The sequence below is a fragment of the Lissotriton helveticus genome, chromosome 10 (assembly GCF_964261635.1).
Source record: "Lissotriton helveticus chromosome 10, aLisHel1.1, whole genome shotgun sequence".
Lineage (NCBI taxonomy): Eukaryota > Metazoa > Chordata > Amphibia > Caudata > Salamandridae > Lissotriton > Lissotriton helveticus.
Window position 1 is genome coordinate 218,522,526 of NC_136071.1, and position 14,712 is coordinate 218,537,237.

Here is a 14,712-nt window from a genome sequence, read left to right on the forward strand (position 1 = left end):
AATGTACCCATGTCATAAGCTGGATTGCTACTGTGAGCAAACAATCACTTGTCTACCGTAAATCGCTAAGTACCACTCTTTGCGTTCATGCTGTTGACTAACTTAACATATCATCAGCCTCTCAGCCAGAGGATCGCAATAATATTTATATTTTGGTTGACCTGAAGAAGAGGATAAAACAGCGTGGGTATATCAGAGCCACCTTTCAAAAAGGTCCAGTCTCTGGCCCTTGGCGTGTAAATGCTAAACATACAAACTATTTGATGAGTAAGGTATTGACTGGGTCTGATTATGCTTGCATCATGAGCAGTGCTGAGCAGATGTTGTACATATAGTTTTGCTTTCTGAACCAAAAATGAGCAAGACAAGATTGCATTCCTAACTGATGTGCTTTGCATGTTCTTTGTTTCCAGGGCTCTGTAGGACCTCCAGCAGGCACTCCAGTATGAGTGTGCCCTGCCCCTTGCCAAGTGCACAGCCCAGCCTACTGTCCTGTGAAATGCAGAATTGCCCCTACTGTGCAAGTATCCTGGAGAACCCCGAGTTTGAGTTCAGCGATTCAGAGAGTGGTGACTCTGACACCAACGGTGTCTACGAGTTCACGCAGGACCTACGGCACGGAGATCTAAGGGATCAACTGCAGCAGCAGCAGCTGAGGCGGCAGAAGAGGAGGAACAGGAAGAAGAAGCCAAAGGAGGGAAATAAATTCACCAAATTAATGACTGCCTTCAGCAATAGGCTGCAGAGGATCGTCGACAGCAAATACTTCAACCGTGGCATTATGATTGCCATCTTGATCAACACGTTGAGCATGGGGATTGAGTACCATGAGCAGGTAGGTCATGCCATCATTATATTTGGAGAGGGTGGCAGAGTTTGTATTGGTGTTTAGATATGGGCATATTTATGAGATTATAAATGTTTGTTGCGGTGAAGGTGGGTGCTGCCCAGATTGCCTTGACCTAGATAACTTATTAACTTGACTTGAATTTTACCAATCATTTCTGCAGTGTCACGTCTCCTAGGTTTTCTCTCTTAGCCTGGAAGGGTGTTCAACATACAGCAAACAGACTTATGGTAGGAACTCATACCTTTCATCACCTCTTCTCTGTTCGCTGCATTTGGTATTGGTTTCCTTTGGAGGCTAGAACTGTTTTCAAGATTGGGTCTTTGGCTTATAAAAATGGTTGCTGAATTGGGGAGACAAAGGGGAGATGGTCATCCTGCAGCCAGTCAGTTCTTTGATTGGAAGTGCTAAAAATTAAGATATATAGAACACTGACATAGTCTTTCTTGTGTCCGCTTTATTTATTTTTTGCCTCCATCTTTTTGTGCTATTCCTCTGTAGTTACGGTTTAAGAAGGAACTTCAATCCTAAACTTGTGTTTTCTTTAGAATTAGAAGTCTGCTTTGTTAAATCCTCCTATTTTTGCAGCAGTTTGTTGTTTTGTTGCAGTGTTTTTGTCTGGTTTACAGTATATGTTACATGTGCTTTCATGTGACATAGCCATCTCATGACTTTAGTCGGTGCCATGATCAGCCAATGTGCGTTTGTAGAGGATTCAGAGCAGCAGGGCTAGGCAATGCCTCTTACGCCAAGCAGATGAGTTTCATTATTTGCCAGTGGTGTAACAAAAGCCCCCGCAGTCCCCACAGTGCGGGGGGGGACTCCGGGGGCCCATCAGGTACTGGCAGGCTTCTGGCCTGAGAGCTTCAGACTGGGCCCGGAGTGTGGGCGGCCCTTTGAATGTACTTTGCAGGGGGCGCCCCCTCAAGTTTCCTTATACCACTGTGTGCTTATTGAGATCCCAAAAATATGTTTGCTTTTAGCTAAAGTTTTTTCTTTTTTTTTATTATTGGTGAAGATCCGGCAGATCCCATAACAATAACATTTAGAAAAAGCTATAACAAACAAACATTGGCAAAGACAAATGGCTGGCCTCCAACTCCACACCTACTGGCTTTCCCAATGCTTTTTGTTATGGGAAGAGGTCTGCAGGTATCTATGTGATGCCTCTAATTCTGTATGCTCTTCAAACACTAACAATATATTCTCTACACTTTTGCTTACTAAATACACTTCTTCCTGTTTGTTTACTGTTAGACTTTGGCATGGGTGACGATACCTGTGATAACCAGATTCAGGATTGGTCATGTGAGGTGGCACCTGGGTTTCCCCTTGGGGCAATAGGACCCTAGTAAAGTTTTAATCTGTCCGTGTGATGAGTTTTCACCTCAGAGTCTGCTCCATTTTATCTTCTTTTGCAAGTATTATATTGTTTATTCTAAGAGGTTTTTAGTTCATGTAACAAGAGAATGTGGTATCAGAAGATGTGCCGATCCCTTGTCGCATTTGCAACAGCTAAGCACCCCCATTCTCCGTAAAAGAATGTACTCCTTTTTAGAGAGTTTTATCGCCAAAAGAAATAGATGGCATTCTGACATCAAGCACCTTCAGTCGCACTTGGCCACTTTATCAGATGATAACTTAGGGGCATCTGTTATATGGGTTTGTCAAGGTTTTAGAACTTTATAGGAAATTAATTCTGGCTATCTAAAGAGTTTTCAATATTCTATGTTTTGTTATCTATTTTTGTTATGTATTTACTTATTGCTGCCTATGAAGTTTTTGACTACATGAGGTTGTGATAATGTTTTAATGCCGTCTCAACCTTTTATGGATGGTATTTATTGTTAGACTTTTTTTAACCTATAACTGCTTTATCAAAAAATAATTCCACTGGTAGGCTGTCCTAGGCGTCCATCAAGATTTTCTTAAGTTACACTTTCTCTGATCTTTTTTGTCTCATACTGTTACTTACACTGAAAAGTGCCCATCTCCTACTTCCTTTAGCATTTTGAATGCCTTTATCTTATCGAGTACTCACCCCCCCCTGTGCTTCAGTTTAAACCCATTTAGATCCTTGAGCTTGTTTTTATTGGGTGTGTGGCTTAAACCCAGCACAATTTTAGCAGTATGTTATTGGGCGGGCTGCAATATGCTTTTTCTTAACCCCTTCGGCGCTACGCAAAGTTTCCCAATGTGCGGGAGAATTAATAAGTGGGCGGGATATGGACAGCCCCCGGCCGTCCTCAGCACACGCCCACTGTGACGTTGGACGGCCGGGAGACCCATCTTGTAGGGTCGTTCAGGAAAGAATAACTGTAGCACTTTTAATCAGTCTTTGAGGCCATGTTCACAATTTAGCATTTAGCATTGTATTCCCTTGTTAATGATTGTTAGAGTCATCCTGGATCACGGTAATTCCCCCACGTATGTCTACACTGAAGCATATTGATTCCCCTTTACATGTCTAGGCAGAAGCATAAAGATTTCACTACATGTGTCTTCATGGAAACACAGAGATTGCCCAACACATGTCTTCACTGAAGCAGAGTGATTCCCCTTTACATGTCTTCACGGAAGCACACAATTTCCCTACACGTGCCTTTGCTGAAGCACAGTGATTACCTCACACATGTCTTCGTGGAAACATGAAAATTCCTTTATACATGTCAAGGAAATACAGGCATATCCCTATACATGTCCTCACAGAAGCACAATCATTCCATACACATGACTATGCTGAAACACAGTGATTTCACTATAGAGGGCCGGACTGGCCGTAGCGGGCACCTGGCGTTTCCCCGGTGGGCCACCAGGGTTGGGGCTTTTTTTGGAGAATAGCTGCAATATCGGCCCCCTGTAACAAAAGCAGCTACAGTGTTTTCCAAGCACATCCCACACTGCCTGTCCTACTGGAATGCTGGGCCGGTTTGTGTTCCCAGTTCGGCCCTGTCCCTATAAATGTCTTCACTGAAGGAACGTGGTTCCTCTATATATGTGTTAGCTGAATCACAGTGAATTTCCTTTTCATACCTAATCTGAAGCACAATGATTCCTCAATGTGTGTGTTTGCTGATACACACTGATACCTCTAGACATGTCTTTGCAGAAACACAGATATTTCCTCTTACATGTCTAGGCTGAAGCACAGTGATGCCTCTATGCACGTCGTCAATGAAGCACAGTGATCCTCCTATTCATTTCGACACTGAACTAGGGATCCCTCTAGATAAATATCTATACTGAAGCACAGTGAATCCCCACTATAAGTGTTCACTGGAACAAATGGATTCCCCATTACATTTCTTTGCGGAGACACAGTTATTGCCCTAAACATGTCTTCACTGAAATACAGAGATTCCCTTATACATGCCTTCGCTGGAGCACAGCAATTCCCTACAGGGTCCGTTTCCCCATTAGGGCTCTGGCGCTGTGGCCCGCCTGAAATTTCCTACACATTCCTGTACAAATATGAAATAGATTTATTTATTTAGAGGTACGATTGTATCTCTAAACAAATCGATGTATCCAATTCTGGGCTGTCTGTCCCAGGCTGCCTGTCCCGCCTCGCTCTGAATCAGGAGACGGAAGCCATGCACTAAATCAATGTTCTGAACTGTGGCACACGATGCAGGGCTGATAGTTCTACAGCCCTTCATTGCCATTGTAGTGTATGGCAGTATCCACTATAGGCCAGCGACGCTTTCAGTGTCATGGTTTTGGGCGTTAGAGTCTCGGGCCCTGCGTGAGAGCAGCTGTCTGTCCTTCACAGGCAAAGATCCCACCCTTTCCCATTCGTCACACTTATGAAGCACATGTGTTTTGGTGTCTTGTTCTCGTAACGATAAGTGTTAGAATGCTAATCTTCTGCTGTGTATATTTTGCTGAGACCCCTGCACACGCTACCCTTCCCCACTGCGACAGGCCCTGGCTGCAGGTCGCTGGCCCAGTTAGAAGTGGAGCTGCTGTATCTGTTCCCCCACAAAATTGATCCAAAGATGAGCAGGGTCTTGTTCCCTGGTGAAGTTGATCCAAATATCCGAGTCAAGCACAAAGCGAGACATATGTGTTTACACTGTAGACAGTTATCTGCTGTATAACATTAAAACTGACCCTATCTTAATGCCCTTAACTTTAATGCCAAAAAAATGGATTTATTTATGAACAATGAGTGTTAAACACTTTAAGGGAATACATGTCACTGATTTAGTTCCTCTCTTATTTCGCATTTTACTTAATCTTGCCTTCCTGAAGAGTTAGTTATTTAATAATGTGCTTCTGTACTTTGTCCCGTACATACTTTGAGCTGTGCCCGGTGTTTATGATGGGCTTTGATTGAGAGCTCTGATGCTGATGCTGAAGCTAGAGCAAAGTGCCTGTCAGTGGGTTGGCTTCTCTGCAGAGCACACAGAACAATGGTCATATATTTCAGTTGCAATTGAATTTCTGTGGAAATGTGCATGAAGGGGTTGCACAGATTTCAAGGTACTTAGAAGGCAAATTGCTTAAATGTGAGTGAGTGCAGCATATGTTTGGAAGTGGTGAAGTGAGGGAGATGTGAGGAAATGCATTTGGCGAAGAGTGAAAAGAGGGTGCTGAAGAGAAAAGAGATGCGGTTGTACATGGGCAGATGGACGAGATATGCAGAGAGAAATGGCATACATATCTAACATAAAGCACATATGACTGAAGGCCTCGAAAATTTCAGAACTGAAACACTTTCAAGGCCAATAATTTATAACATATCTTTGTTGTTACTCATTTATCTTAAAAAGCTAACAACCATTGACAAAGCCAATCGTACCAACAGGTTTTAGGTGTAGGTCAGTTGTTGTGTCATATATCTGGATGCAATTACATCTCAAAGAGAAACAAAAAATACAGATCGGGTAGCAAATTATGGGAATCACAGAAATGTGTTTTACATGTTCCCTTTTAGAGAGCCCCCACATTTTTCTTCCCACTTAAAGACCTGTCTTCACATACTTCTATATGACTGATTGCAGTCAGCAGCTGTGGGTCCTTCCTGTAGCCTGGTTAGAGCATTTTATTCCAAAGTTGATGCCTTCTGCAGTGCAAGACGCTGGGCAAGCACACACTTTGAAAGGATGAAGTTGTCACATTGTACAATTTGTACATTACAGTAACTGTTGAACATATTAATGCAGTAAGGTGTAGGGCAGTAGTTTTTAATGTATTTAATATTTCACGACCATACAGTCCCACTGCTTTATAAGCCTTGCTTTATCACTAAATTAATTTGCTATAAAATGCAGCATTTGCCAACCTTTTTTCAATTTTTCGTCTGGAGGGGTGCCTAGCCTGGACCCCACGTTTGTCCATTAAGCTTCCTCGCGTTGCTAACTACATAAAAGTCCTACCCAACTTTTACAACTCACCGATTTCAAATGTCAGCCGCCACTGCTCAAACATGGCATCAGTAAAGCCCAATGATTTCCCTATACAGTCCTTCGATCACTGTGAAAAATGGATTAGGATAAGGTAGAGAATAACCACCAAAGGGCTTTGTGAAAACCCTGACAAGGTGAGAGAATGGAAAGATATATGATCAAGTTTCTATAAATGGGAGGATGAAAGTGGGGGATGGAAAGAGAAATAGAGAATTGAGAGAGAGAGACTCATAGATAACGAGAGAGAAGGCAGGAATAAAGAGAGAGACAGAAAGAACAACAAAGTGAAAGTTATAGAGCTTGCTTGCATGCCCGATGTTTTAAAGAAGCATATAGGTTGTTTTCTTTCATCGGCTGCCTCCTTACTTTATCCCTCAGTTACTTTCTTCAGTTCATTCTGTTTTACTTCTATTTTATTTGAATTACTTCTTCTGTTTCTCTTCCCAGTGCATTTTACTGTCCAAATTTTTCTCACTAAGACAATTTTGGTCACATGTAATCACTTATTCCAGTCTTCCTTCTCTTTCTGTTCTCCACATTCTTTCTTAAACTTCTCTCTAGTCTCTTTCTTTTTTTCAATGATTACTTGACATTTTGCCGGTCCATCTTTATTCATTTTTTTTATCTTTCTTCCTTCCTTCCTTTTCTTTCTTTTTTCCTTCTCTTTCTTTTGTTTTTCTTTCTTTCTATGTTTCTTTTTTCTTTCCGCATGTCCGTATTTATATTAGTATTTTCATTTTCTCACTTGTATTCCTTCTCTCCTTTTCTTTTGTTGCTTTCAGTCTTTTTGCTTTCACGTTCTCATTCATTCTTCTTATTTATTTTTAAATTATTAGTGTTTGTGTGCATCACAATATCTGTGTGTCCCAAATGATGTTTCCTTGATTTCTTTTACACCTCCATATTACCGCCCTCTCCATTTTGCTTCTTTTTTTCATTTTGTTTATTGGTATCTTCCTTTATTTCTTTTTCTCCCCCTTTTTCTATTCTTCACCTGTGCCCGTATCTGTCATCTTCCACCTGTTATGCTCTATGTATTCATTGATTTGTCGTTAACATGTCTAGAAAGGATACTTTGCATTTTAGCAGTTCAGTTCATATTGCCCTTTTTAGTTAAAAAGGTATTTTGTTGTTATTTTTTTGTAAGTTATAAAATATATAACTCCGGTGTTTAAAATGTATCTTAATTGCTGCATTCTCTGGCAAGTGTTAGCTGGACTCATTTTGTACCACTTTGATATTGATAATATGTAAGAGGGCAAGTTCAGATGCTGAAATCCCTTCCAGTTGAACCAAAGCAGGAGCAAGGATTGTGGGTGCCTCTGAACTTTCAGCACCAGAAGAGAACGTTTTTTCATGCTGTGTTCTTGAAGCAGATATCTGAGTTAAACCGAGAATCAGTTATTATCCTCGTTCAAGTAGGGTATCTCAAGTTTTTTTCTAAGGAACACTCAAGATCAAATTTGGGTGCTGTTCATTTCATAGTTGTGATTCTCCTTATGCATTGAGTTTGGACATAGGCCGGAATATGTGATAAGTAGTTGTAGAATATTGGAGCAAAGTCATGAAGAATGTTTATTTTTTTCTAAAAATAGGTAAATTGATTATTCAAAGTCTGAGGGCAAATGACTTCAAAATGTCCTGATCCTGATGCCTTTTAGGGCTTTGCTTCGTGAATTTGATAATTCTTTCATAAAGGGGAATTTGAAAACTGTTGTCTGTTTGTTAGAATGGTGTGCAGAAAAATATACTGTGGGTTGAACTTCCAGAATGGCATGAATCTTATTGACAATTTCTTGAAAGCTAAATACATCTTAAATATATTTTACTTCAGCTTAATTGTTTATTCTACAAATGGGATTATTGACTTTGAAAATTACCGCCAGCCATCAATGCAAATTTAATTAAATCCTGGATTGTCAATATTTTACTCTTATTGTTTATTTTAGATGTCCTTGGAGATGTAGTAAATTGATGCCTTGAGTGATTTAAGATTAATTAAATTAGATCCTTAGGTAATCATACTTAATAGAAATTTGGATGTAGATTGATTAATTGTTTGGGCCGGTGCTGTTGCGATTAATGGTATCAATTTGTGAGTTATTCGGCTGTACAGCTGAACTTTTGTGCACCAAACGTTGACTCCATGGATGAGTCAAAATCCCTCTGCACTGCAGTGTCCCTGCTGCAATGTAGTTTACGCAAATAGAGCCTGCCTTACTGGAAGAAGTGCAAATACCAACAAGAGTTCATGCAATTCTAAACCAACCAAAAATGCGATAACATGGCTTTGCTCTAAATCCTAAAACCAAATGAAACCAGATGCAAGAAGGGGCAAGTGGAATTGTGTGTGGTATTCCTACCTGAGAGATGAGTAACTGCTGCAAATTGCAAATTTTATGCGGATTGCCCTTGAGGTGTTTTCCTCGCATTGAGATTGGAAATGAGTGTGTACCGCAAATACTCTTTTCAAGCGAATAACCACTTGATCAGTGAATTACATCATCAGCATGCAACTCTTGCAGAATTTGGTGCTGCACAATATTTTACCATTCACATAATTCAGTTCTAATAAATGACATGTACTGCTGTTCTACGTGAATGTTAGTAAATTAGGACAGTGATATTTTGAGTTATTGGTAAGGGTGTGCCATGAAGTCAAGAAGGAAGAGGGTTGAAGGAGGGAATATATGGGAAAAAGAGCTGGTATGGGAGGAAATATATGGGGGGAAAAGACAATGTAAGCTAGTTAAAGATTGGCTTAAATTTGTTGAAACATTTTTCATTTGATTTTCCTGCATCCTTCAAAGTTTAAAAAATGCTTGCTCACAACTCCTCCCTAAAGCACAACCAGTGCAAGCATGCAGTATACTAAGGGCCATTTAAATTATACGATTGTGCAGCTGTAGCGATGTTTGCATAGTTATAGATTTGCCGTATTTGTCACATAAACCACCATCTGCCACATAATCTTCAGATTTTAACCCAAAAACTTTTTGTTTCTAGCTCAAACATTTCAAATGTTCCTAAAAATGCCACAACACGTATTGCAGCGCAGTGGAAGGCCCTTTGCAAAGCACGACTGGTCTCCTTTCTGTTGCTTAGTGCTATATTTGGGTATTACACTGGTAGCAAAGAGGTGCAAGTAATGTCCAAATATTGTTACCAAGTTTAACATGCGTTTGCAATGCAATCGGTCTCGCATTTATTAATGTTAGAGCTATTGGCGCTATGAATAACAATGTTTTTCACTTTTGATTTTGTTTGCAAAGGTATAAATACCATCAGAATACCCAACAGCAAAGATGTAAGGGAAGACATTCACCAAAGTTACAAAATATATAAAGAAGTCCAATATTCTGAGAATAATAGATCAAAGAATCATAAAAGTCTGTAGTACTCACCAACTAATTAAAGAGAACTGCATACACGTTAATTTTAGTCAAGAAGGTAAACAAAAAGAATATATGAATTATGAAAATCCCTGTCAGGCATGCAGGTAAGGGCTGGCTTATGAAGGACTCAGCAACATCACTTTTACGGAGTTCAATAGTTGCTTTAATTGGTAGCCACCAAACATGCCATTCAAAAATGAAAGATAGTCCTTGTTTCTAGAGGAACAAAAGGGAATATAACAGAAATAGTCTCTCCTTGAGGGGAAGCCTTTCCTAGAGATAGTCTTTACACAGGAGTGTGAGGTCCTCGTTGCAGGCGTGGAGGTTCCAGGGAGGTTCTTCCTTTCTAGGCCAATCATTTATGAATTACTATGATCAAAAAGCCTGGTTGATGGCCTTGTAGCTTGAAAATATTTGAAAAACGTTTTTGTTGTGATAGGTGCCCTTTTAACTAAAAGAAACTAAATAGCTTAGGGTCACCCATACACATTTCAAACAATATATTTTTCTCACCTATTTTTCTTTTTATTCTTGGTATATGAACTAGTATGTATGAGCTAGTTTGTTATGAATGTATCACAGTATGTTTGTTGAGACTGGTAATTGAAGTATGCTTGATCTACGTTTCACACTTCTTCTAATTTCCTCACTTATGTACATATTCATACATGGTATACAGAAGATAGAAACCCTCCTCCCCAAATGAGAATCTAATGTCTCTGTTTGATTGTATATAATTGTAACATATAGAAGTTCTTTGAAAAAAATGTCAAAAAAATTCCAAAAACAAAATAACATAAGTTTGAATCAATAAAACTTTATTTGAAAGAGACCCCGGACTGAAAGAGTGGTCCATGCAGATGAGCTGTTTGTTCCTCGTTTTGCAAAAATTAAAATAAATAACCTAGCAGGACTGGCACTTTGTTCTGTTGTTCATAGTATTGGCGCAGCCTTACTGCGCTTAAGCCAAACCCTTTTTGTTTATCACTCCTGGACATTGAAGCAAAGGTGTATGCCACCGTCCTCATGAAAGAGCTAGAGTACTGGACTGAGGCAAAGGAGATAATCCTACTCTGTCAACCCGGATTCAGGGCAAATTTGTCAGCCCTTGATAACAAAGTGGCACTCTCAGATCTGATCCACTAAACTACTAGTCAGAAGCAACTCCCCCTTCTTTGGTGCTTCGTTGACTATTCTGCTGCATTTGTCTCTTTAGACTAGAAAATGTTGTGGAGGAACCTTAGGGGCTGAGGCATCCCAAATAATCTACTACAAGCAATCATATCATTATATACCTCCACCTGGGTGATGGTCAAGTTATCACAGACACTGTTAACAAGGAAAATGCTGACAAACAATAGTTTAAAGCAAGGCTGCATGCTTGTGCCCCTGCTATTTAACCTCTGCGCTGCCGGCATGAGGTCTGCTTTGAGACAGGCTAATTCAATCCCGTCAAAAACTGGAGCCCACAAAGTCTCTATTTTTCAATATGCAGATGACATCGACTTGCTGGACCAATCTAACATAGGGATCCAGAAAGCATTAAATGCTCTTCATAATTACAACTTGGCTAATAAAATAGTAGCAAACGCCTCCAAGACTAAAAGAGTAATCTTCTGCAGGTCATGCATGAAAAGGAATTATGATTAGAGTCTAGGGCTTTTAAAGATCAAAAGCACTGATTCATACAACTACCTAGGAGTCTGATTGGCATCAAAGGGAGGAGCCAAAGTACAATGGGGCACCTAGAAGCACAGGTAGAATTGGTAATTATTAGAACATGACATTTGAGTAATTTCCATGAAAGATCCTCTATAGACCCAATAAGACGAGTAATAGGAGCAACACGTCTCCTGATGATTAAATAGGGTTGTGAAGCCTATCTGGGCCAATTTCCCAAAACCATGGAAAAATTCCAGCTCAAAGTCTATAAAAGGGTCTTCAGACTACCCTCATACATATGTGGATGCCTGGTAAGGCTGGAATTTGGGCTTGAGTGCCAGTCTTGGCCCAGCATGTCAGCCTTCCTAAAATACTATTATAGGATTATGAAAGCGCCGCCCAACTCATTGAAAACTGCCCTTCAGAATATCTCCAAATCAGGAAAGTACCCTTGGTCAAGTTATCTTCAAAAATCAATCATCTCTGGCCAAATAGACCAAATGGCATTAAATAAGCTTCATCTTCCGCACGCAGAACTTAGAACAATCTTTAAAAAATAGACTAGGACACTTTCTAAAGTATGTCACCTGGGAAAACTCAAGAATTCCTGGTCATTACGGGCATTAGAAAAATCATACACTAACAGGCAGCCACACCCCCTCAGCCCACAGCCCGCTATGCCCAGCATCACTGCCCGCTCCCGAAAATCTGCCTTAGCAACTAATGGTAGCAAGCCTGGTGGGACTACAGATTAATTAAAAAACTAAACCCCAAATGGTCCTCTCTCTCTAAAACTGGATGTAGACTTTGTACATACAAGGTCTAAGGCTACATGTATCAAAATTGTAAATTGCAAATACCTAATTGCGAATTCCTGAGAATTGTAATTAGGTAATCACAATTTACAATGTATGAAGCTCAAAGAGTTTCAGATAGCGATTCCTAGGGGTTTGCAAATTGCTCTACCTTATTAATAATAATGAGGTAGAGCGCAATTTCTAACCCCTAGGAGTCACAAAAAATCACGACGATGGTGGACTGCTGAGGTCAGCAGACCACCATGTCCGTGATTGGATTAAAATAAAGCAATCTTTTTTTTTTTTGTAAAGCAGCCCGTGTTCCTTGAAGACAATGAGATGCTTTACAAAAAGTAAAATGAAAAGTTTTCTTTTCATTTTTAGGTCGAGCTGGTAAACTGCATCCGAAGGATGCAGGTGTCCAGCTGGAGACCTAATGTTGCCTGTCATGAGGGAAGGAGGACAAGAGGGTGTTACGAGCTTTTTTCCTGGATTTGTGTGCGCGAACGCGCACGTTCCGTCCTGCGCCGCGACGTTCACTTCCCTCCCATACTCCCAGCAAGTCAGCCTAACGCGCATGCATGCACACAGACACACACACGCGCGCACATGCACTTACACTTACACAGACACGCAGGCACCCAGACAGGCAACCCCCACAGTCACACACACACACGCATACACACAGACTCCAAGACACATACACACACGCACGCTCACACACATACACAGCCCGCCGCCGCGCGCGCGCACACACACACATGCCCCCCGCCCTCGCAGCCCAGCAAATAACCGGCTTCCTTGGTGCAGCGGCTCTCACCAGCAGCAGGACTCTTCCTCCCTTCTTTGGCACCGGGGCGCAGGGTAGGCTCCTGCCTGCTCCGGTGCTCCAAACAATCGCGGCTCTTCCGTGGGAGGCGGGGCAGGCTCCCACCCTCCTACTTCCTGTTTCCGGTTGTCCCGGCCGGCCTGCCTGACTTCCTGGTCGCAGGCCGGCGGCGCGAGCTTTGGACGGACTGCAGCACGCGCTCTCGCGAAGATTTCCCTGCCCTCGCAGTTGTTGTAAGGTAAGAGAAAACTGCAACGAATGCTTCACTTGGCTCCCTAATGCTTCTAAGCACTGTTCTGTTTTTGTGAAATACATTGTCTGGAAGGACGTTGTCTTTCCTCACAGAATCAATCTGTGCAACCATTCAACAACAACTGGTTCAAATATACGCTATCAATGTTTCAAGCTTTATTGCAAATGTCACAAAATTTTTTTAATATTTCACTTTTGTTCTTGGATTTTCGTCACAATAAAATACACTGAACATAATTTCACAAAAGTTCTTTAGAAAAGTTTAAGCTATTGCCATTATAAATTACAATAACTTTTATTTAAGTATTAGTTATTTAAAAAAATTAAACACCATTGTTATTTGTAATATCAATACATCTAAGTCATGTAAATACAAAACATATTGCATTACAAATGCTATATGTATCACATTTGCGAAAGTTATAACTATTAGCATTGTAAATGACAAAGCTATTAATTTAGCTATTTAAAAAAAAAAACATAAATAAAAACTTTGCCATTTACAATACTAATAGCTCAAACTTTCCTAATGCGAGACCTATTGCATTGCAAATGCTTGTTTAAGAGTAGGTAGTGGTCTGTGGGACCACTGCCTGCTCTTAAAAAACGCTGTAACAAACATTCACAAAGGGGAAGGGGTCCCTTGGCGACCCCTTCCCATTTGCTAATGGGTTACCACCTACTTTAAGTAGGTGGTAAAATGCGACCTCGTTTCAGTCACAAAACATTCCTACATACAGATGCGATTCGGTAGTAGGAAGGGACGCCCTAAACACGCCCGTTCCTAATGGCGAATCGCAAACCCATTTTCTGACTCTGTAATATGTTTCTGCATCTAAAAAGCATTTTTTGCATTTGCAAATGGGCCGATTCTGCAAATCGGCCTGTTTGCGAAGGCAAAAATGCTTGATGCATGTGCCCCCTAGTCTTTTAATCATCTACTTTTCTGCAGCTCTGTACTTTTGCATGCTCGGTGCCAGGGCCGGCTTTAGCGCTGGTGGCGCCCTGTGCGACAATGTCTGTTGGCGCCCCACAATGACAACCTCTGCCATGGATTCCCTAACCACAGCCCTTTAAAAGTGCCCCTCAAGTCTCCACACCCACTGTCTTCTGATTCATTTAGTTTTATAGCACCACTCATACCAGTGTAAGGTGTCAGAGCCTTTTACACCACACTCACACATTGCACAGAGATAATCATAGGTGTGTAAATCATTTTATAGGAATTGTTACATCAGACAGGACTACAAGGTGTGGTGTAGGAGTTACATGTCATTGATACTGGTAGGCAATATAGTTTAAGAGTCCTTATTCTGGAAAAGCACAAATTCAGAATGTTAAATGTAACACTATTGTTAGGGCTTCTCTTTAATAACAAGAATTGCTTTCCACCCAAATTAACCTTTTGGCAAAATTAGGGTAATGAAAGACTGGGCAAAAAAACATAGAGCACTAACATATACCTTGCAGTTTACACCCAGCTCATTGATGACAGTTAATAGCTCAATGTTCTATATCG

General features: G+C 40.8%; 1 protein-coding gene across 1 annotated transcript in view; it reads left to right on the top strand.

Annotated features, from left to right (window-relative positions):
* Window positions 1–14,712, top strand: part of LOC144786174 (voltage-dependent T-type calcium channel subunit alpha-1H-like) — a 1,055,750-nt gene that overhangs the window by 434,835 nt on the left and 606,203 nt on the right. The window contains exon 8 of the mRNA XM_078665169.1: window positions 414–835. Within this exon, the coding sequence (XP_078521295.1) occupies window positions 414–835 (422 nt within the window). The remainder of the gene's footprint in view (window positions 1–413; window positions 836–14,712) is intronic.